At 43.9% G+C, this 21880-nt stretch overlaps 1 protein-coding gene across 1 annotated transcript in view; it reads left to right on the forward strand.

Annotated features, from left to right (window-relative positions):
- The window catches only part of LOC129823768 (ephrin type-B receptor 3-like), a 50247-nt gene that overhangs the window by 22166 nt on the left and 6201 nt on the right, over nt 1–21880 (forward strand). The window contains exons 7-14 of the mRNA XM_055882731.1: nt 3760–3916; nt 4651–4759; nt 5048–5100; nt 5526–5648; nt 7355–7602; nt 16505–16720; nt 18232–18381; nt 19810–20003. Of these exons, the coding sequence (XP_055738706.1) occupies nt 3760–3916; nt 4651–4759; nt 5048–5100; nt 5526–5648; nt 7355–7602; nt 16505–16720; nt 18232–18381; nt 19810–20003 (1250 nt within the window). The remainder of the gene's footprint in view (nt 1–3759; nt 3917–4650; nt 4760–5047; nt 5101–5525; nt 5649–7354; nt 7603–16504; nt 16721–18231; nt 18382–19809; nt 20004–21880) is intronic.

A 21880-nucleotide genomic window follows, 5' to 3' on the forward strand; every position in this document is an offset into this window, starting at 1 on the left:
GTATAATTTTAGGGAATGATATCATAAATAGGACTGGTGGAGTTATGTCACACATGCAGCTAACACAGACATATGTAAATGTCTGCTCTACCCAAAATTACAACCAACTATTTGCAGCATTACCACAAAAAATGGAAGAGGCAAGTAGAAAGGGAAAAAAGTAAGGAACTTGTATGTCGGCCCTGTATTAAAGAACATGAATGGTTAAAGAAAAGTGTGATAAATAAAAACATATACCAATTTAATTTAAGGACCAAAAATCTGACAAATATGCCATATAAATGACAAAATAGTTGGGAAGAGATTTTCAATGTACTCATTCCATGGCACATGGTTTATCAATTGATATGCAAAACAACGCCGATTTCAAAACTTCACATTTTTCAATTTAAATTTCTATACAAAATTCTTGCAACCAATAGAATGTTATATATATGGGGGATACAATCTTCCCAGCTCTGCAGATTTTGCTGTGAGGAGGCAGAGTCATTAGATCATTTATTTTGATATTGTCCATATGTAGCTCATTTTTGGTCACAGGTCCAGGAATGGCTGAAGAATTGCAACATTTGCCTAGAACTAATGCTGCAGATAGCAATACTGGGTGATTTATAAAGCCATAGTCAATCAATCAATAATGTAATAATTATTTTAGCAAAAAACAATTTTTTACATTTACAATCTATAGAAGCTATGAGAATAGAAAGGTTCAGTACTTTTGTGAAGCATCACAGCACATTTGAAAAATATATGGCAAATAGAAATCCAAAATGGATGGTGTTGAGAGATAGATGGGAGGGGTTGAATGGAGCTGAAGGATGGGACTAATAACAAGATAACCAATGTAAAACAATTGGGGTCTGTAAAATGTATATAGGTTCAGAAATTTTGTGAAATAGCACAGATACAAATAGAAATCAAACTGGATGGACATCAGAAATAGAGGAAGGACTAAAAACAAACAAAATATAACTATTGTAAAATAGATTGTCTGTAAAATGTGTATAAGATGTATAAACTGAAGGTAGAAGCCTAAGTGTTATTGCTTATTAGTTTACTACAATTGGGGGAAGGGTGGTAGGGTTTGCAGGGAATAATTAAGGTATATTCTAAAAGAAGTATGTATATCTATATAGGTATGTGTAAGTATATATGTGTATATGTATGCATATATGAGTATGTATGTGTATGTATATGGATATATATATATTTACCAAAAAAAAAGATATGGGGGATTGGAAATGATGCAGACAATTACATTGATGGAAGCAACAATCTATCCACAATATTAAGCTGATCCACCTCTTAAAAATAAAATAAAAAACATAACTCAGGCAGTAGGACGCTCTCTCATCCATTTATATGCAGATGATACAGTCTTATACTCAGCCCCAGATTTTGTGTTAAACGCTCTACAACAAAGCTTTCTTATGCTTCCAACACACTGACACACGTCATTGCGCAAAATAGTACACAGCATCATCTGCATATGTATGCAACAAAAGTTCAACATTCACCTTCTGCTACCATTTCTGTCAAGCCGTCTACGCATACAGTTTGATCGCATACGTTCGACAAATCCAACGTACTGTATGCACCACACAGAACACACTGCAACTGCCTCTGCAACGGAAGGCTGCAAGACAAACGCAGCGTTTCATTGGATGTAATTCTGGTGTACCAAAATGCAATGACGCTGTGTGAGTTTCTAAAGCGGTAGAGTCCAACAAGCTTTCTCTGCCCTTTAACCTTGTTCTGAACATCTCCAAAACATTGTGGTTTGGTAAGAAGAATGCCCCTCTCCCCACCAGTGTGATTACTACCTCTGAGTGTTTAGAGCTTGAGGTAGTCACCTCATACAAGTACTTGGGAGTATGGCTAGACGGTACATTGTCCTTGTCTCTGCACATATCAAAGCTGCAGGCTAAGGTTAAATCTAGACTTGGTTTCCTCTATCGTAATCGCTCATCTTTCACCCCAGCTGCCAAACTAACCCTGATTCAGATGACCATCCTACCCATGCTAGATTACGGAGACATAATTTATAGATCAGCAAGTAAAGGTGCTCTTGAGTGGCTAGATGTTCTTCACCATTCGGCCATCAGATTTGCCACCAATGCTCCTTATAGGACACATCACTTCACTCTATACTGCAGCCCTCATCCTCCACATACAACACCCTTTCTGCCAGTCACATTCTGTTAAAGGTCCCCAAAGTACACACATCGACTGGAACGAGCTGCAAAAACACTCAAACTGGACAGTTTTATCTCCATCTCTTCATTCTAAGACTCAATCCTGGACACTTACTGACAGATGTGGCTGCTTCGCGTGATGTATTGTTGTCTTTACCTTCTTGCCTTTGTGCTGTTGTCTGTGCCCAATAATGTTTGTACCATGTTTTGTGCTGCTAACATTTTGTGATTCTGCCATGTTGTTGTCATGTGGTGTTGCTACTATGCTGTGTTGTCATGTGTTGCTGCCATGCTATGTTGTTGTCTTAGGTCTCTCTTTGTGTAGTGTTGTGGTGTCTCTCTTGTCGTGATGTGTGTTTTGTCCTATATTTTTATTCTTAAACCCAGGCCCCGTCCCCGCAGGAGACCTTTTGCTTTTTGGTAGGCCGTCATTGTAAATAAGAATTCATTCTTAACTGACTTGCCTAGTTAAATAAAGGTAAAAAAAAATAAAATAACAAAAATGGCTTCATAGGCCTACAAACATTTACAATGAATAGTAAAATCACAGTAATGGCTTTAGATCATTGTCATGGCTTTGACTAAGTCTAGGACCCTCATGGGCATGGAAATGTGTGTGTGTGTGTGTGTGTGTGTGTGTGTGTGTGTGTGTGTGTGTGTGTGTGTGTGTGTGTGTGTGTGTGTGTGTGTGTGTGTGTGTGTGTGTGTGTGTGTGTGTGTGTGTGTGTGTGTGTGTGTGTGTGTGTGAGAGATAGGACACGTTTTTTGTTGTTGTTGTATTTAACCTTTATTTAACTAGGCAAGTCAGTTAAGAACAAATTATTATTTACAATGACGGCCTACCCCGGCCAAACCCGGGCCAATTGTGCGCTGCCCTATGGGACTCCCAATCACGGCCAGATGTGATACAGCCTGGATTCAAACCAGGGACTGTAGTAACCCTCTTGCCTTAGACCGCTGCGCGACTCGGGAGCCTTATAATAAGTAGTTCCCTGGCAGGGAATCGAACCCGGGCCACGGCGGTGAGAGTGCCGAATCCTAACCGCTAGACAACGCAACCACTCCCTACTATAATCAGATAGTCTTCAGGGTGGGCCCCTGTGGCCCCCCTTCCAGCAGTGTCTTCTCTCTTCATCTGTTGACCTTATCTCAAGTTGAGTTCCACATCCCTCATGGTCCTGGTTCCACAGGAACTGGCCTGCCTTATCAGGAACTGAAACTAGACTGTTGCCCTTTTCCACAATAACTTTCTGCATTTCCCCTTTTCTCAGTCAGTAACTACCCACATACCAAGTTCCTCTTGAAATTTCCTCGACCCCTAATATATACATTCCTTATACATATAAAGTAATCAGTAAGTTGTAGCATGGTAACATGAATAAGTATATTTCCAGCTAGAATCCAACAAGTCTAATTCAGGGACCCCGTTTTTTCCGCCAGAATTTCTGAGGATCCCCGACTTTGAATACCACTGGTCTAAGCTGTGTTCCTGTAAAAGCATGTGACAACTGCTGATATTTAAAGGGCTTCATAAATACGTGTGATTGATTGATGTGTTCCACAGGGCCAGGCCATGTCTCACACGGTGACAGCCCAGCACAGCTCAGTCCGTGTGGAGGGATTGAGGGCTGCCACTCCCTACGTGGTCCAGGTCCGGGCTCGCACCGTGGCTGGCTACGGCCGCTACAGCATCCCTAAGGACTTCAGCACCTCAACACACAGTAAGTAATTTCATTTCTCCTCCTCCTCCTCCTCCTCCTCCTCCTCCTCCTCCTCCTTCTCCTTCGCTATTTCATTGTCACACTCTTTCTCTCTGCGTTCTGTCTCTCTCTCTCTTTCCCTCTCTCTCCTCCTTCTCCACCTTCAGTACTTTGTCTTTCCTTTTCTTTCTCTGTCTCTCTCCCTTCCCTTCTGTCCCATCACTATTTATCATTGTCTTTCATCATTGATAATGCCTCATCTTTTTATTCACCAGTGTTCTAAAGATTTTCTATGTTATCTTTAATCAGTACAATCCATCCAAGCAGTGAAAGAACTCTGAACAAGCTATTTCAAGGAGCTGTGCTTTTTTTTTTTACAGGCCCTTCCCAGCAATGCAGAATAAAATGTAAAGGAAAAAAAGTGAAAAATAACAAGGAATAAATACACGACTTGGCTATATACACAGGGTAGCATATTATGGTAGCAGATGAATGCAAGGTGAATACAAATAACATTGAAGTAAAATTAATATTAGAATATAGTTTTTTTTTTACTGTGCTTTGCTTTTCATAATGACGTGTATTTATTCTGAAGGAAAAAAATATATACATGTATACACAGATTGGAATACAATGTCCATTATTTGTTTTGCCATGAATCTGCCTCCATATTTCGCTAGCTGTTTCTTTAAGAATTTATTCAGTGACATTCCATGTGTTTATTCTTTGTTTATTATTTCTTCGATGACCTTTAGGTGACCCTATGAAGTCAGTGCAGGACCAGCTGCCTCTCATAGTGGGTTCAGCGTCCGCCGGTCTCGTGGTCATCGTCGCCCTTGTGGTCATTGCCATAGTTTGCTCTCGGTAAGTGTTTGACTTATTTGTATTTATCTAAACAGGCCTTTTTGGTCATTATTTTGACATTTTCGGTCAATGTTTGGTATCTTGGTTCCTTGAATCCTGAAAAGGCCCTTAGAAATCCTTTAGCCACCCTGAGCATTGTTCCATTCTTCCAATCCCGACTGTCTGCAGACAATCTACTATCTTCTGCTTGTTATTTGAAAGCAGCCTGTGTATCTACTGTGGAGTGCCTGCCAAGACAGAGGATGGATGATGTGAATGAGATTGTGCGTGTGTGGTCCTTGTTTGTAGAAAGCAACGCAGCGGTTCGGAGCTGGAATACACAGAGAAGCTGCAGCAGTATGGTGAGTACTGAGGGGAAGGTGTGTGTCTGTTGGGGGAGGGGTGTGTGTGTGTGTGTGTGCGTGCGTGCGTGCGTGTTGTTCATGCAGACTTGGAGAGCTGCGCCTTTCTGTGGTCCTTTGTTCAAACCAGGACAGTAAACCACCTGATTTAATCAATTATCCAATCATCTGACCAAAGCAGGAAACTACATTTGCTCAATGAAATCATGATTATCTAGATCAGGTGGTTTATGAAACCCCAAAGTGTAGCAGACTCCCTTTTCAAGACTCAAAGAGCTGTGTGATAGATATATCCAACTGCTGTTCATGCATCAAATTTGATTCCATTCATAACTGTATTAGTTAATAATGCCGCATTGGAACGCAAGAACAAAAAACTGCCAGTGTCAAGAACATCTGATGCATTCCTCCCTTCATCTCTGTAGTTTCTCCTGGGGTGAAGGTGTACATTGATCCGTTCACTTACGAGGACCCCAATGAGGCAGTCCATGAGTTTGCCAAGGAGATTGACATCTCGTGTGTGAAGATTGAGGAGGTCATTGGTGCAGGTAACCAACATAGCTAAGTTTTGAAGTGCGGTGTTCAGAGGGCAGGGTTTTGGGAGGGAGTGGATTTTGTTTTTGGGGGGAGGGGGGGGGGTATTTGTGACGATGGAGGGATGTTTTGGGACAGCTGTGTGTTTAGGGGAGTGGGTGATGTTGGGGTGGGTTGTTGGTTGAACAAGATGTGTGTTGGGTGGTAGGGGCAGGGGTTGTTGGGCGGAGGTGTGGAGGGGAAGTGTGGAGAGTAGGTGTGTAGGGGAGGTGTGGAGGGGAGGTGTGGGGGGGAGGTGTGGAGGGGAGGTGTGGGGGGGAGATGTGGGGAGTAGGTGTGGAGGGTAGGTGGGGGGAGATGTGAGGGGGAGGTATGGGGAGTAGGTGTGGTGGGGGAGGTGTGAAAGGGAGGTGTGAGGGGGAGGTGTGGAGGGGAGGTGTGAAAGGGAGGTGTGGGGAGTAGGTGTGGAGGGGAGGTGTAAAAGGGAGGTGTGAGGGGGAGATGTGGAGGGGGAGGTGTGGGGAGTAGGTGTGGAGGGGGAGGTGTGAAAGGGAGGTATGAGGGGGAGATGTGGAGGGGGAGGTGTGGGGAGTAGGTGTGGAGGGGGAGGTGTGAAAGGGAGGTGTGGGGAGTAGGTGTGGAGGGGGAGGTGTGAAAGGGAGGTGTGAGGGGGAGATGTGGAGGGGGAGGTGTGGGGAGTAGGTGTGAAAGGGAGGTGTGGGGAGTAGGTGTGAGGGGGAGATGTGGAGGGGGAGGTGTGGGGAGTAGGTGTGGAGGGGGAGGTGTGAAAGGGAGGTGTGGGGGGGAGATGTGGAGGTGTGGGGAGTAGGTGTGGAGGGGGAGGTGTGAAAGGGAGGTGTGGGGAGTAGGTGTGGAGGGGAGGTGTCAGTGAAACAACTTCTTCTGTCTTCCAGCTAGTTTGCTGTTTCTTCTCCAAGAGCATGTGTTCTTCCTCCTGACTTCACCCTGAACCATATGTCCCTTTATTTCTCTTCCTCTTTCTCTCTTCTCCTTTATAAACACACAACTTTTTACCAAGGCACCAAAACTCCCAGGCTCCTCCTCCGTTCCCTCTCCCCCTCCACCGGTCCCAGGCTCCACTCCCGGTCACAGGATGATCTTTCCTTCTCTCCATCCCTCCCCAACCTCTCAGACCCCTAAGTTTCCTGTCTCTCTCTTTTCCTACCTTCCTCATTCACTCTCTCTCCTACACAGCTCAACCCCCATCTCTCGCTCTTTTACAATCTCCTTCTTCCTTTCACTCCTATATTTCTAGAGTTTCACCTCCTCTTCCTTCTCCTCTTCTTCCTCCTCCTCGGTTCAACCAGTAATGCTCCCTCCCTCCCTCCCTCTCCCTCACTCCTCCTCCTCTTTCCCCTCTTCCTCAACTCCCCTCTCTCCCTCCTCCCTCTTCCTCCACTCCCCTCTCTCCCTCCTCCCTCTTCCTCCACTCCCCTCTCTCCCTCCTCCCTCTTCCTCCACTCCCCTCTCTCCCTCCTCCCTCTTCCTCCACTCCCCTCTCTCCCTCCTCCCTCTTCCTCCACTCCCCTCTCTCCCTCCTCCCTCTTCCTCCACTCCCCTCTCTCCCTCCTCCCTCTTCCTCCACTCCCCTCTCTCTCCTCCCTCTTCCTTCACTTCCCTCCCCCTTCCCAACCCTCACACCCTCTCCCCCCCCCCCTCCACCACCCCCCCCCCCCCTTCCCCCCAACCCTCCACCCAGGTGAGTTCGGAGAGGTGTGCCGCGGGCGCCTGAAGCAGCCCGGGCGCCGTGAGGCGGTGGTGGCCATTAAGACACTGAAGGCAGGCTACACGGAGCGCCAGAGGCGGGACTTCCTTGGCGAAGCGTCAATCATGGGCCAGTTTGACCACCCCAACGTGATCCGGCTGGAGGGCGTGCTGACCCGCAGCTGCCCCGTGCTCATCATCACCGAGTTCATGGAGAACGGAGCGCTGGACTCCTTCCTCAGGGTGAGTGAAGCTGACACCAGTTGTGGCGATGTGCGGAATTGTACATGATACATCTAATTGATATCGAGTCTACCGTACTACATAAAAACCTGGAGTCACGCATAATCACACATACCATCACCTACACACCAGTAATGCTTAGAGTCGTACCGAACACACACCAGTTATGGCGATACGCTGAACCGCTCATGATACCCCTGACCAATAGTGATAGGAGTTGTGCTGTTGAAAATCCAGAGACATGCATAGTCAGACACAACATCGCTGACTGATAGGAATTCAGCTGTACTACATGTGGTCCTCTATAGCTCAGTTGGTAGAGCATGGTACTTGCAACACCAGGATATTGAGTTTGATTCCCTTGATCACCCATAAAGAAAATGTATGCACGCATCCCTGTAAGTCGCTTTGGATAAAAGCGTCTGCTAAATGACATAAAATGTAAATTATTATATTAGTACACCTGGGGACAAGGACACACACCACCTCCTACACGACAGTGGACGCTGATGGGGGAAGTACAGAACTTCTACAACTTAGAGAGTTCTATTACATGATTCCTACAGTAGGCAATAGGCAGTGGGCAGTGTACACACACACACAGTAATGCTCTCTCCCTCAGTAAGAGTTAATTAACCTCGATGAGCTCATACGAGAATGGCGCACCGTTCAAGTCCATTCATAGGTGGTCATACTTAAGCAATAAGGCACGAGGGGGTGTGTATATGGCCAATATACCACGGCTAAGGGCTCTAGGGCTGTTCTTAGCACGACGCAACGCGGAGTGCCTGGATACAGCCCTTAGCCGTGGCATATTGACTGTATATCACAAACACCCTAAGTGCCTTATTGCTATTATTGCTATCCCGCCTTATCACAGCTCACTGGTCATCATAGCAGCACCCACCCGTAGCACACGCTCCAGCAGGTATATCTCACTGGTCACCCACAAAGCCAATTCTTATTTTGGCCGCCTCTCCTTCCAGTTCTCTGCTGCCAATGACTGGAACGAACTGCAAAAATCTCTGAAGCTGGAGACTTTTACCTCCCTCACTCGCTATAAGCACCAGCTGTCAGAGCAGCTCACAGATCACTGCACCTGTACATAGCTCATCTGTAAATAGCCCATCCAAACTACCTCATCTCCATACTGTAGTTATTTATGTATCTTGCTCCTTTGCACCCCAGTATCTCTAGAGACATAAAAAGGCTCTCTAAGGTCAGGGCGTGACACCAATGTTGTCCTATTTATATATTTTTTTAAATCCCAGCCCCCGTCCCCGCAGGAAGCCTTTTGCCTTTTGGTAGGCCGTCATTGTAAATAATAACTGACTTGCCTAGTTAAAGGTTAAATAAAAAATAAATGGTGTATAACGTTAATAAATACAAATAATCTCTCTTACTGGATAAATTTACGATTGTCACGTTCCTGACCTGTTTTTCCTTTTTCTTGTAATTATTTAGTTGGTCAGGGTGTGAGTTGGGGTGGGTTTGTCTATGTGTTATTTTCTATGTTGGGGTTTTGTGTTCGGCCTGGTATGATTCTCAATCAGAGGCAGCTGTCAATCGTTGTCCCTGATTGAGAATCATACTTAGGCAGCCTGGGTTTCACGTGTGTTTTGTGGGTGTTTGTTTCCGTGTCTGTGTTTGTTGCACCACACGGTACTGTATCGGTTTATGCACTTCGTTTATTTGTTTTGTAAGTCAGTTTCAGTTTCGTTATAATAAATCATTATGAACCCTAACCACTCTGCGTATTGGTCCGATCCGGATAGCCGTTACAACGATCATAAAGTACAGAGCAATTTCCATAACCCTCCTTGGTTCATTTCATTACATCTCATTTCATCTCATTTTAATTCATCTCATTTAATTTCATCTCATTTAATTTCATCTCTCGTGACTCAAGCTCATCTCGTGACTCAAGCTCAGCCTCTCACTCCTTCTCACACACTCCTGTCAGTCAGATGTCCATCCAGCTGCATTTATGTGTGTTTGTGTGTGTGACTCACAGATACAGAACTACACACATGTGAACGCACATAACACATGCATAACAACAAGAAACACATTTGCACTCAAGGATAAACACAAACACACACTCCCAAGCAGGACTATCCTATCCATCTATGCCTCCAATGCATTAGGGCTGTGACGATATCAGCATTGTGATATTTTTTCCATGGCAAAAATGAAAACAAAAAGCAGACCAAACTGTGCTGTTGTGCTATAGCTTGTAAAATAAATAAATGTGACTCTGGACGACAACATAATGATGTTTGTTTCCAACATTAGGGCTGTTTTCCTGAAGAAGTTACATCTGCTTATGGGGTTTGTTTCCTTGCCACCCAGCCTTGTTATGAATCACAGGGGTGCAACTTGGTTTTAGTGGGGGGGGGGGGGGCATATTTGTATTTTTTATTTTTTTGTTTAAATCCAGTCGGACAGCTTCCTAAAGCATGCCGTTGCCTAGTTTTGTTTGACATTCCTTTGATAAAACTGGGGGGGACAAAAATACCATTTCAAAATGTGAAAGTTGCCCCCCTGAGTTCCCCCCTGATGAATCATGTTGTTAACATACCCATCCAAATGTGTTTTCATGTGAAACTCCATTCAAGTGTAAAGACCAAAGCAGTATGTTTAGATACTTGGCACGTTGGGAATCTAACCCTCCTGAGTTCATGACAAATGAACCTTGATTTCCAGGCTCCTTGAGACATGGAAGTATGCCATCACAAAACTAATGAGAAATGGGACTGATTATGGAGCTGTTTATAAAAATAGAATCATTAGAACGAACATCCCCATTCAAGTCAGAAGGTTGGCATTTATTTGAATGACTCATGTACTGGAGGCAGCCCTGCAGAGTGGTCTCTAGCTGGCACAGCCACAAAGTCATAAAATCTGATTTTAAACCTAACCTTAACCCACTGTTAACCCTAATGCCTAACCCTAACCTTAAATTAACCTAACCCTAACCTAAACATTTTTGTTTGGATTCATTTTTACGATTTCGCCAATTTTGACTTTGCAGCCGGCCCATCTAGTGGAAATCGCCCAGTTCGGCCTGCAAGGCAAGATTCATGACAATAAATGTCAACCTGCTTCAAGTCAAGGAGACATGATTTTCCATTCTAGTTAATGTAATTCTATGGAGCTGTTGTGAATGGTAGCATGGTTCCATCAACTCGATGCTTAATTCATTTCAGTCAAGACTGGATAAGCAGAGAAAGGTCGAACCTCTAGTCATTCTGGGAAAAGATAATTGAATTCTAACTGTAACTAATTATCAGTGGACTGTCCTATTCACTTTCATGCTGTAGCAACACACACACACACACACACACACACACACATATTTAAATTACTCATTAGGGATCAGACACATGGTAATCTGTTGCAGACTGATAGAACCAGTCATTGATAGTTATTCCATATGTTATGTTTATGTAGGCTTATGTAGGTTTATGTTTATGTATGCTTATGTAGGTTTATGTTTATTATGCTTATATATGCTTATGTAGGTTTATGTTTATGTAGACTTATGTAGGTTTAAGTAGGTTTATGTTTATGAAGGTTTATGTAGGCTTATGTTTATGTAGGCTTATGTAGGTTTATGTTTATGTATGCTTATGTAGGTTTATGTTTATTATGCTTATATATGCTTATGTAGGTTTATGTTTATGTAGGCTTATGTAGGTTTATGTAGGTTTATGTTTATGAAGGTTTATGTAGGCTAATGTTTATGTAGGCTTATGTAGGTTTATGTTTATGTAGGCTTATGTAGGTTTATGTTTATGTATGCTTATGTAGGTTTATGTTTATTATGCTTATATATGCTTATGTAGGTTTATGTTTATGAAGGCTTATGTAGGTTTATATTTATGTACAGTAGGCTTATGTAGGTTTATGTTTATGAAGGCTTATGTAGGTTTATGTCAATGTAGACTTATTTAGGTTTATGTAGACTTATGTTTATGTAGGCTTATGTAGGTTTATGTTTATGTAGGCTTATGTAGGTGTATGCTTATGTAGACTTATGTCGTTTTATGTTTATGAAGACTTATGTAAGTTTATGTTTATGTAGACTGACCTACTGACTGATTTTATCTCCCTCTTCCCTCTCTCAATTCAATACAATTCAAAGGGCTTTATTGGCATGGGAAACATGTTTACATTGCCAAAGAAAGTGTCATATTATGGCTATTATGGCTACAGTATTGTAATGATGTGCAAATAATTGAAGTACAAAAAGGAAAATATATAAATATGTGTTGTGTTTACAATGGAGTTTTTCCTTTTCTTATGGCAACAGGTCACAAATCTTGCTGCTGTGATGGCATAATGTGGTATTTCACCCAATAGATATGGGATTTTATCAAAATTGGATTTGTTTTTGAATTCTTTGTAGGTCTGTGTAATCTTAGGGAAATATGTGTCTCTAATATGGTCATACATTTGGCAGGAGGTTAAGAATTGCAGCCCAGTTTCCACCTCATTTTGTGGGCAGTGTGCATATAGCCTGTCTTCTCTTGGGAGAAGGCCAGCTTGCTTAGGGGACTTCTCCAGGTTAATCTCGCTGTAGGTGATGGCTTTGTTATGTAAGGTTTGGGAATCGGTTCTTTTTAGGTGGTTGTAGAATTGAACGGCTCTTTTCTGGATTTTGATCATTAGTGGGTATCGGCCTAATTCTGCTCTGCATGCATTATTTGGTGGTTTACGTTGTACACTGAATATATTTTTGCAGAATTCTGCATGCAGAGTCTCAATTTGGTGTGTCCCATTTTGTGAATTCTTGGTTGGTGAGCAGACCCCAGATCTCACAGCCATAAAGGGCAATGGGTTCTATAACTGATTCAAGTACTTATAGCCAGATCTTAATTGGTATGTCGAATTTTATTTTTATTTATTTGATTTATTTCACCTTTATTTAACCAGCTAGGCCAGTTGAGAACACGTTCTCATTTAAAACTGCGGCCTGGACAAGATAAAGCAAAGCAGTGCGACAAAAACAACAACACAGTGTTACACATAAACAAACGTACAGTCAATAACACAGTAGAAAAATCTGTATACAGTGTGTGCAAATGGAGTAAGGAGGTAAGGCAATAAATACGCCAATAGTGGCGAAGTAATTACAATTTAGCAAATTAACACTGGAGTGATATATGTGCAGATGAGGATGTGCAAGTAGAAATACTGGTGTGCAAAAGAGCAGAAAAACAAATATGGGGATGAGGTAGGTAGTTGGTTGGATGGGCTATTTACAGATGGGCTGTGTACAGCTGCAGCGATCGGTAAGCTGCGCTGACAGCTGACGCTTAAAATTAATGCAGGAGATATAAGTCTCCAACTTCAGTGATTTTTGTAATTCGTTCCAGTCATTGGCAGCAGAGAACTGGAAGGAAAGGTGGCCAAAGAGGAGTTGGCTTTGGGGATGACCAGTGAAATATATCTGCTGGAGTGCGTGCTACGAGTGGGTGTTGCTATGGTGACCAGTGAGCTGAGATAAGGCGGGGCTTTCCCTAACAAAGACTTATAGATGACCTGGAGTCAGTGGGTTTGGCGACGAATATGTAGCGAGGACCAGCCAATGAGAGCATACAGGTTGCAGTGGTGGGTAGTATATGGGGCTTTGGTGACATAACGGATGGCACTGTGATAGACTGCATCCAATTTGCTGAGTAGAGTGTTGGAGGCTAATTTGTAAATTACATCGCCGAAGTCAAGGATCGGTAGGATAGTCAGTTTTACGAGGGTATGTTTGGCAGCATGAGTGAAGGAGGCTTTGTTGCAAAATAGGAAGCAGATTCTAGATTTAACTTTGGATTGGAGATGCTTACTGTGAGTCTGGAAGAAGAGTTTACAGTCTAGCTAGACACCTAGGTATTTATAGTTGTCCACATATTCTAAGTCAGAACCGTCCAGAGTAGTGATGCTAGTCTGGAGGGCGGGTGCGGGCAGTGATCTTTTGAAGAGCATGCATTTCATTTTACTTGAATTTAAGAGCAGTTGGAGGCCACGGAAGGAGTGTTGTATGGTTTTGAAGCTTTATGTTCATTTTGATGGCGTAGAAGGCCCTTCTTGCCTTGTCTCGTTCACAGCTTTGTGTCAGTTACCTGTGGCGCTGATGTTTAGGCCGAGGTAAGTAGAGTTGTCGGTGTCTAGATGGAATTTGTATTTGTGGTCCTGCAACCTTTTTTGGAACGCCATTATTTTTGTCTGACTGAGATTTACTGTCAGTGCCCAGGTCTGACAGAATGTGTGCAGAAGATCTAGGTGCTGCTGTAGGCCCTCCTTGGTTGGGGACAGAAGCACCAGATCATCAGCAAACAGTAGACATTTGACTTCAGATTCTAGTAGGGTGAGGCCGGGTGCTGCAGACTGTTCTAGTGCCCTCGCCAATTTGTTGATATATACACTACCGTTCAAGAGTTTGTGGTCACTTAGAAATGTCCTTTTTTAAAGAAAAGCACATTTTTTTGTCCATTAAAATAACATAAAATTGATCAGAAATACAATGTAGACATTGTTAATGTTGTAAATTACTATTGTAGCTGGAAACAGCAGATTTGTTATGGAATATCTACATAGGCGTACAGAGGCCCATTATCAGCAACCATCACTCCTGTGTTCAAATGGCACGTTGTGTTAGCTAATCCAAGTTTATCATTTTAAAAGGCTAAGTGATCATTAGAAAACCCTTTTGTAGTTATATTAGCGCAGCTGAAATCTGGTGTCCTGAATTAAGAAGCAATAAAACTGGCCTTCTTTAGACTAGTTGAGTATCTGGAGCATCAGCATTTGTGGGTTCGATTACAAGCTCAAAATGGCCAGAAACAAAGAACTTTCTTCTGAAACTCGTCAGTCTATTCTTGTTCTGAGAAATGAAGACTATTCCATGTGAGAAATTGCCAAGAAACTGAAGTTCTGGTACAACGCTATGTACTACTCCCTTCACAGAGCATCGCAAACTGGCTCTAACCAGAATAGAAAGAGGAGTGGGAGGCCCCGGTGCACAACTGAGCAAGAGGACAAGTACATTTGAGTGTCTAGTTTGAGAAACAGACGCCTCACAAGTCCTCAACTGGCAGCTTCATTAAATAGTACCCCCAAAACACGTCTCAACTTCAACAGTGAAGAGGCGACTCTGGGATGCTGGCCTTCTAGGCAGAGGTCCTCTGTCCAGTGTCTGTGTTCTTTTGCCAATCTTAATCTTTTATTTTTATTGGCCAGTCTGAGAAAGGGTTTTTCTTTGCAACTCTGCCTAGAAGGCCATGGACATTTCTAAGTGACCCCAAACTTTTGAACAGTGGTGTATGTTGAACAGGGTGGGGCTCAAGCTTCATCCCTGTCTCACCCCACAGCCCTGTCGAAACAAATGTGTGTGTTCTTTTGCCAATTTTAACCACACACTTTTTGTTTGTGTGCATGGATTTTAGAATGTCTTCTTTTTCCCCCCCAAGACCGCTTCCCATCAATTTGTATAGCATACCCTCATTCCAAATTGAGTCAAAAGTTTTTTTGAACTCAACTAAGCATGAGAAGACTTTTCCTTTGTTTTGGTTTGTTTGTCAATTAGGGTGTGCGGGAGAATACGTGGTCTGTCTTACGGTAATTTGATAAAAAAGCCAATTTGACATTTACTCAGTACATTGTTTTCACTGAGGATATGTACGAGTCTGCTGTTAATGATATAATGCAGAAGATTTCCCCAAGGTTGATGTTGACGCATATCCCACACCACGGTAGTTATTGGGGTGATCAGTCCTTGGTTCCAAATATTGGGGAAGATGCCAGAGCTGAGGATGATGTTAAATAATTGAAGTATAGCCAATTGGAATTTGTGGTCTGTATATTTTATCATTTAATTTATGATACCATCAACACCACAAGCCTTTTGAGGTGAGAGGGTTTGTATTTTGTCCTGTTGTTCATTCAATGTAATTGGAGACTCCAGTTGGTTCTGGAAGTTTTTAATTGTTGATTCTAAGATTTGTATTTGGTCATGTATATATCTCCATTTTGGATAAATAACTCTTGTTGTTGTTGTTTGTTTAGTGTGTTCCAATTTTCCCAGAAGCGGTTAGATTCGATGGATTCTTCAATTTCATTGAGAGGATTTCTGACGTGCTGTTCCTTCTTTTTCCGTAATGTTTTTCTGTATTGTTTTAGTGATTCTCCATAGTGAAGGTGTAGGCTCAGGTTTTCTGGGTCTCTATGTTTTTGGTTGGATAGGTTTCTCAATTTCTTTCTTAAGGTTTTTACATTCTTCATCAAACCATTTGTCATTGTTGTTCATTTTCTTAGGTTGTCTGCTTGCAATTTTATTGCTGTGATCTGATAGGGGTGTCAGTGGGCTGACTGTAAACACTCTGAGAGACTCTGGGTTGAGGTCAGTGATAAAGTAGTCTACAGTACTACTGCCAAGAGATGAGCTAAAAATGTATCTACTGTAGGAGTCCCTCGAAGCCTGCCATTGACTAGGTGCTGTACATACCCAGCGTGCGACAGAGCTGCAGGAGTTGTGACCCATTTCTGTTGGTTATGTTGTCGTAGTTGTGCCTAGGGGGGCATATATGGGGGAGGGAATGCTGTCACCTCTAGGTAGGTGTTTGTCCCCCTGTGTGCTGAGGCGGTGTCCTTTCTCTCTCTCTCTCTCTCTCTCTCTCTCTCTCTCTCTCTCTCTCTCTCTCTCTCTCTCTCTCTCTCTCTCTCTCTCTCTCTCTCTCTCTCTCTCTCTCTCTCTCTCTCTCTCTCTCTCTCTCTCTCTCTCTCTCTCTCTCTCTCTCTCTCTCTCTCTCTCTCTTCCTCTCCCATCCCCCTCTATCTACCCACTCCCTCTTTCTGCATTAACCCTCAATCTATCTACCCTCCCCATTTTCCCTCGCCTCCCTCACAGCTGAATGACGGGCGCTTCACGGTGACCCAGCTGGTGGGCATACTGCGTGGCATCGCGGCGGGCATGAAGTACCTCTCGGACATGAACTACGTTCACCGGGACCTGGCTGCCCGCAACATCCTGGTTAATACCAACCTGGTGTGTAAGGTGTCCGACTTCGGCCTGTCCCGTTTCCTAGACGACTCATCAGCCGATCCCACTTACACTAGCTCTCTGGTGAGTGACCTGGATGGAGAGTGGGGTTGTGGGTATGGGTGACCTGGATGGAGAGGGTGGTTGTGGGTATGGGTGCCCTGAATGGAGAGGGTGGTTGTGGGTATGAGTGACCTGGATGGAGAGGGGGGTTTCGGGTATGGGTGACCTGGATGGAGAGGGTGGTTGTGGGTATGGGTGACCTGGATGGAGAGGGTGGTTGTGGGTATGAGTGACCTGGATGGAGAGGGTGGGCTGGGTATGAGTGACCTGGATGGAGAGGGTGGTTGTGGGTATGGGTGACCTGGATGGAAAGGGTGGTTGTGGGTATGAGTGACCTGGATGGAGAGGGTGGTTGTGGGTATGAGTGACCTGGATGGAGAGGGTGGTTGTGGGTATGGGTGACCTGGATGGAAAGGGTGGTTGTGGGTATGGGTGACCTGGATGGAAAGGGTGGTTGTGGGTATGGGTGACCTGGATGGAGAGGGGGGTTGTGGGTATGAGTGACCTGGATGGAGAGGGTGGTTGTGGGTATGGGTGACCTGGATGGAGAGGGTGGTTGTGGGTATGGGTGACCTGGATGGAGAGTGGGGTTGTGGGTATGAGTGACCTGGATGGAGAGGGGGGTTGTGGGTATGAGTGACCTGGATGGAGAGGGTGGTTGTGGGTATGAGTGACCTGGATGGAGAGGGTGGTTGTGGGTATGGGTGACCTGGATGGAGAGGGGGGTTGTGGGTATGAGTGACCTTGATGGAGAGGGTGGTTGTGGGTATGAGTGACCTGGATGGAGAGGGGGGTTGTGGGTATGAGTGACCTGGATGGAAAGGGTGGTTGTGGGTATGAGTGACCTGGATGGAAAGGGTGGTTGTGGGTATGAGTGACCTGGATGGAAAGGGTGGTTGTGGGTATGAGTGACCTGGATGGAGAGGGGGGTTGTGGGTATGAGTGACCTGGATGGAGAGGGTGGTTGTGGGTATGAGTGACCTGGATGGAGAGGGTGGTTGTGGGTATGAGTGACCTGGATTGAGAGGGGGGTTGTAGGTATGGATCTTGTTAGCTTGGTCTGTGTTTAATCGGTCTTTCTATTTTTGTCTGTGTGTGTTTATCTGTGAGATTGCTTGTTTGTTTGCTTTCTTTGTTTGTTTGCAATTTTGTGTATGTGTGTGAGTGTGCTCACTCATTTGTGTCTTTGTGTCTCTCTGTATTCTGTGATCATGTTTGTGAGACTTTGGTTACCTGTGTGTGTGTCTCTGCGTTTGTGTGTGTCTCTGCGTGTGTGTGTGTGTATTTCTTGCGTATGTGTGTTTCTGCATGTGTTTGTGTGTCTCAGCTTGTAAGTGTGTGTGTGTGTCTCTGTGTGTATCTCTGTATGTGTGTGTATTTCTGCGTGTGTGTGTCTCTGCGTATGTGTGTGTGTCTCTGCCTGCGTGTGTCTGTATGTGTCTACCTTCCTCTCCCTGTGTGAGTGTTTATAATGGATCCATCGCCCAGCATGCTCCACTGTATCAACCCCGCCTCCCCCTGTGTCTCTACAGGGAGGGAAGATTCCCATCCGCTGGACCTCCCCTGAGGCCATTGCCTTCAGGAAATTCACCTCGGCCAGTGACGTCTGGAGCTACGGCATCGTCATGTGGGAGGTGGTGTCCTACGGAGAGAGGCCCTACTGGGACATGGGCAACCAGGATGTGAGTTAGTTAGTTCCTAGCTCCCGTTGCGTCCGATAGGCTCATACTACCAGAAGAAGTGTTTCAAAATCTACTGTAGCAGACTAGAACACACTAGCAGGCGACCTGGATGTCAGTTAGTTAGTTCCTAGCTCCCGTTGCGTCTGACAGATCAACACAGAGTGTGGAATATGGTTCCAATACCCATACTACTTATTTATTTATTCAGGGTATTTGTTTGATAGGGACAGTGCACATTAATCATTGAATTAAACATTTCAGTTTCAACATCAATGTAAAAGTCCCCGTTTAGCAACAAAGCAAATTTCCATCCGTGTTCCCTGAATGAATTACTTAGAATGAAATAATTTATTGGGTATGAATTTAAAGTAGTATGCTAGTATGGATGTAGGAATGGAGCCACTGTTTTATTTCAGATTCATAGTCTTGAAGGGATAGTTTACACTGAGATACATTGCAGCTGCACTTTTAGTTTGAGCTTGACAGTTATGCTTGAGAGTTTTTATCTTCACCGTGCAGGTGGTTAGTGCAGCTGTGTTGACGTTTTTTACTTTGTCTCCTGCTACCCACGTCTCCACCTGTATCTTCAATCCACAGATATTTACCACGGCAGAGTAGTTAACTACCACACACACACACTCATACGCACGAGCTCACACACACCATCGCGCACACACACCCACTCTCTATCCCCAAAACACATCTTACCATCTCACTCGGCTTCTACCTTATTAATGAATAGAGCGCAATTATGCTCATCCAAACGTGGCATCCAACATGTTGTATCACTACAGTAGCCAGTTTCAAAGAATCATTACATTTGTGAGCAGCGAAAAATAGGAATATGAATAGTATAGATGTTGTATGATCCCAAAGGCAAATTTGCATTGCAGCAAGAAGTAACCAAAATACATACCGACAGCATATGTATATAAATAGCTTTGTAGAGAATACAAACACGTCATGACAAATAAATGAGGAAACGGGGAGTGCAAGTTGTGCAGTGCAGTAGAGAGATTCTTCATCTTTTACAAAGGCCCATTTGCTTTGTAGCAAGTAGTCAAATACATGTGAAGTTTATAGAAAGTAGGACAGAAAATAACATGTTGTAACAACAGTAATCAACTGTAATCAACAGTAATCAACAGTAATCAACTGTAATCAACAGTAATCACATGTAATCAAAAGTAATCAACTGAATTACTGACTCTTACTTTCTTTTCTGTTCTTCCTCGTGAATTAGAATTTCAAAACACTTTTTAAATTGACAGGAATTGAGAATGGAATTGATCCCTAAACCTATTCTATCATATCATATCATATGGTATTGTATCCTGTGGTATCATAACGTATCATATTGTATGGTACCACATTGTATACTATCCCATTGTATCGCATAGTATCATATCGTATTAACCCTTTCCTTAGGTGATGACTGCGGTGGAACAGGACTACCGTCTGCCCCCACCTATGGACTGCCCCATGGTGCTGCACCAGCTCATGTTGGAGTGCTGGGTGAAGGAGAGGAACCTGAGGCCCAAATTCTGCCAGATCGTCAGCACCCTGGACAAGCTGCTCCGCAACGCCGCCACACTCAAAGTGGTCACCAGCACATACTCAGGGTGAGTGGAAGAGACTGGAGAGGAATTATTTCTTTATTTCTTTATCATGTATTTATTTCTTTATTATTATATATTTTTTTAAATAATAATTATTAAACTCAGCAAAAAAAGAAACATCCCTTTTTCAGGACCCTGTCTTTCAAAGATAATTTGTAAAAATCCAAATAACTTCCCAGATCTTCATTGTAAAGGGTTTAAACACGGTCTCCCATGCTTATTCAATGAACCATAAACAATTAATGAACATGGACCTGTGGAACGGTCATTAAGACACTAACAGCTTACAGACGATAGGCAATTAAGGTCACAGTTATGAAAACTTAGGACACTAAAGAGGCCTTTCTACTGACTCTGAAAAACACCAAAAGAAAGATGCCCAGGGACCCTGCTCATCTGCGTGAACATGCCTTAGGCATGTTGCAAGGAGGCATGAGGCCTGCAGATGTGGCCAGGGCAATAAATTGCAATGTCCGTACTGTGAGACGCCTAAGATAGCGCTACAGGGAGACAGGACAAACAGCTGATCGTTCTCGCAGTGGCAGACCACGTGTAACAACACCTGCACAGGATCGGTACATCCGAACATCACACCTGTGGTACAGGTACAAGATGGCAACAACAACTGCCCAAGTTACACCAGGAATGCACAGTCCCTCCACCAGTGCTCAGACTGTCCGCAATAGGCTGAAAGAGGCTGGACTGAGGGCTTGTAGGCCTGTTGTAAGGCAGGTCCTCACCAGACATCACCGGCAACAATGTTGCCTATGGGCGCAAACCCACTGTTGCTGGACCAGACATGACTGGGAAAAAGTGCTCTTCACTGACGAGTCGCGGTTTTGTCTCACCAGGGGTGATGGTCGGATTCGCCTTTATCGTCGAAGAAATGAGCGTAACACTGAGGCTTGTACTCTGGAGCGGGATCAATTTGGAGGTGGAGGGTCCATCATGGTCTGGGGCGGTGTGTCACAGCATCATCGGACTGAGCTTGTTGTCAATGCAGGCAAACTCAACGCTGTGCGTTACAGGGAAGACATCCTCCTCCCTCATGTGGTATCTTTCCTGCAGGCTCATCTTGACATGACCCTCCAGCATGACAATGCCACCAGCCATACTGCTTGTTCTGTGCGTGTTTTCCTGCAGACAGGAATGTCAGTATTCTGCCATGGCCAGCGAAGTGCCAGGTTCTCAATCCCATTGAGCACGTCTGGGACCTGTTGGATCGGAGGGTGAGGGCTAGGGCCATTCCCCCCAGAAATGTCTGGGAATTTGCAGGTGCCTTGGTGGAAGAGTGGGGTAACATCTCACAGCAAGAACTGGCAAATCTGGTCCATGAGGAGAAGATACACTGCAGTACTTAATGCAGCTGGTGGCCACACCAGATACTGACTGTTACTTTTGATTTTGACTCCCCCTTTGTTCAGGGACACATTATTCCATTTCTGTTAGTCACATGTCTGTGGAACTTGTTCAGTTTATGGCTCAGTTGTTGAATCTTGTTATGTTCATACAAATATTTACACGTTAAGTTTGATGAAAATAAACGCAGTTGACAGTGAGAGGACTTATTTTTTTTGCTGAGTTTATATACATTTTGTTATTCGTATTTTTTATATATATTTATATATGTATTTTTATATGCACAACAAGACCGGTGTAAAGAAAAAGTTAAATGGTTTCTAAATAAGCATACGTGCGTCTGCAGCCGAGAAACATACAGATTTGCACAAAAACCTCTCCCGTGTTAATGAACAGAAATTCAAAGTATACTGTCAATAGTAATAATTATCAAAACACCAACCTACACATTTAGTGTATTTTTACAGACATGGTCATATTTTGTTGTTGTTGTTGGTTTGATTTGTTGTTTTGGCGTGCGA

The sequence above is a fragment of the Salvelinus fontinalis genome, chromosome 26 (genome assembly GCF_029448725.1).
Source record: "Salvelinus fontinalis isolate EN_2023a chromosome 26, ASM2944872v1, whole genome shotgun sequence".
In the NCBI taxonomy this organism is placed as follows: Eukaryota; Metazoa; Chordata; class Actinopteri; order Salmoniformes; family Salmonidae; genus Salvelinus; species Salvelinus fontinalis.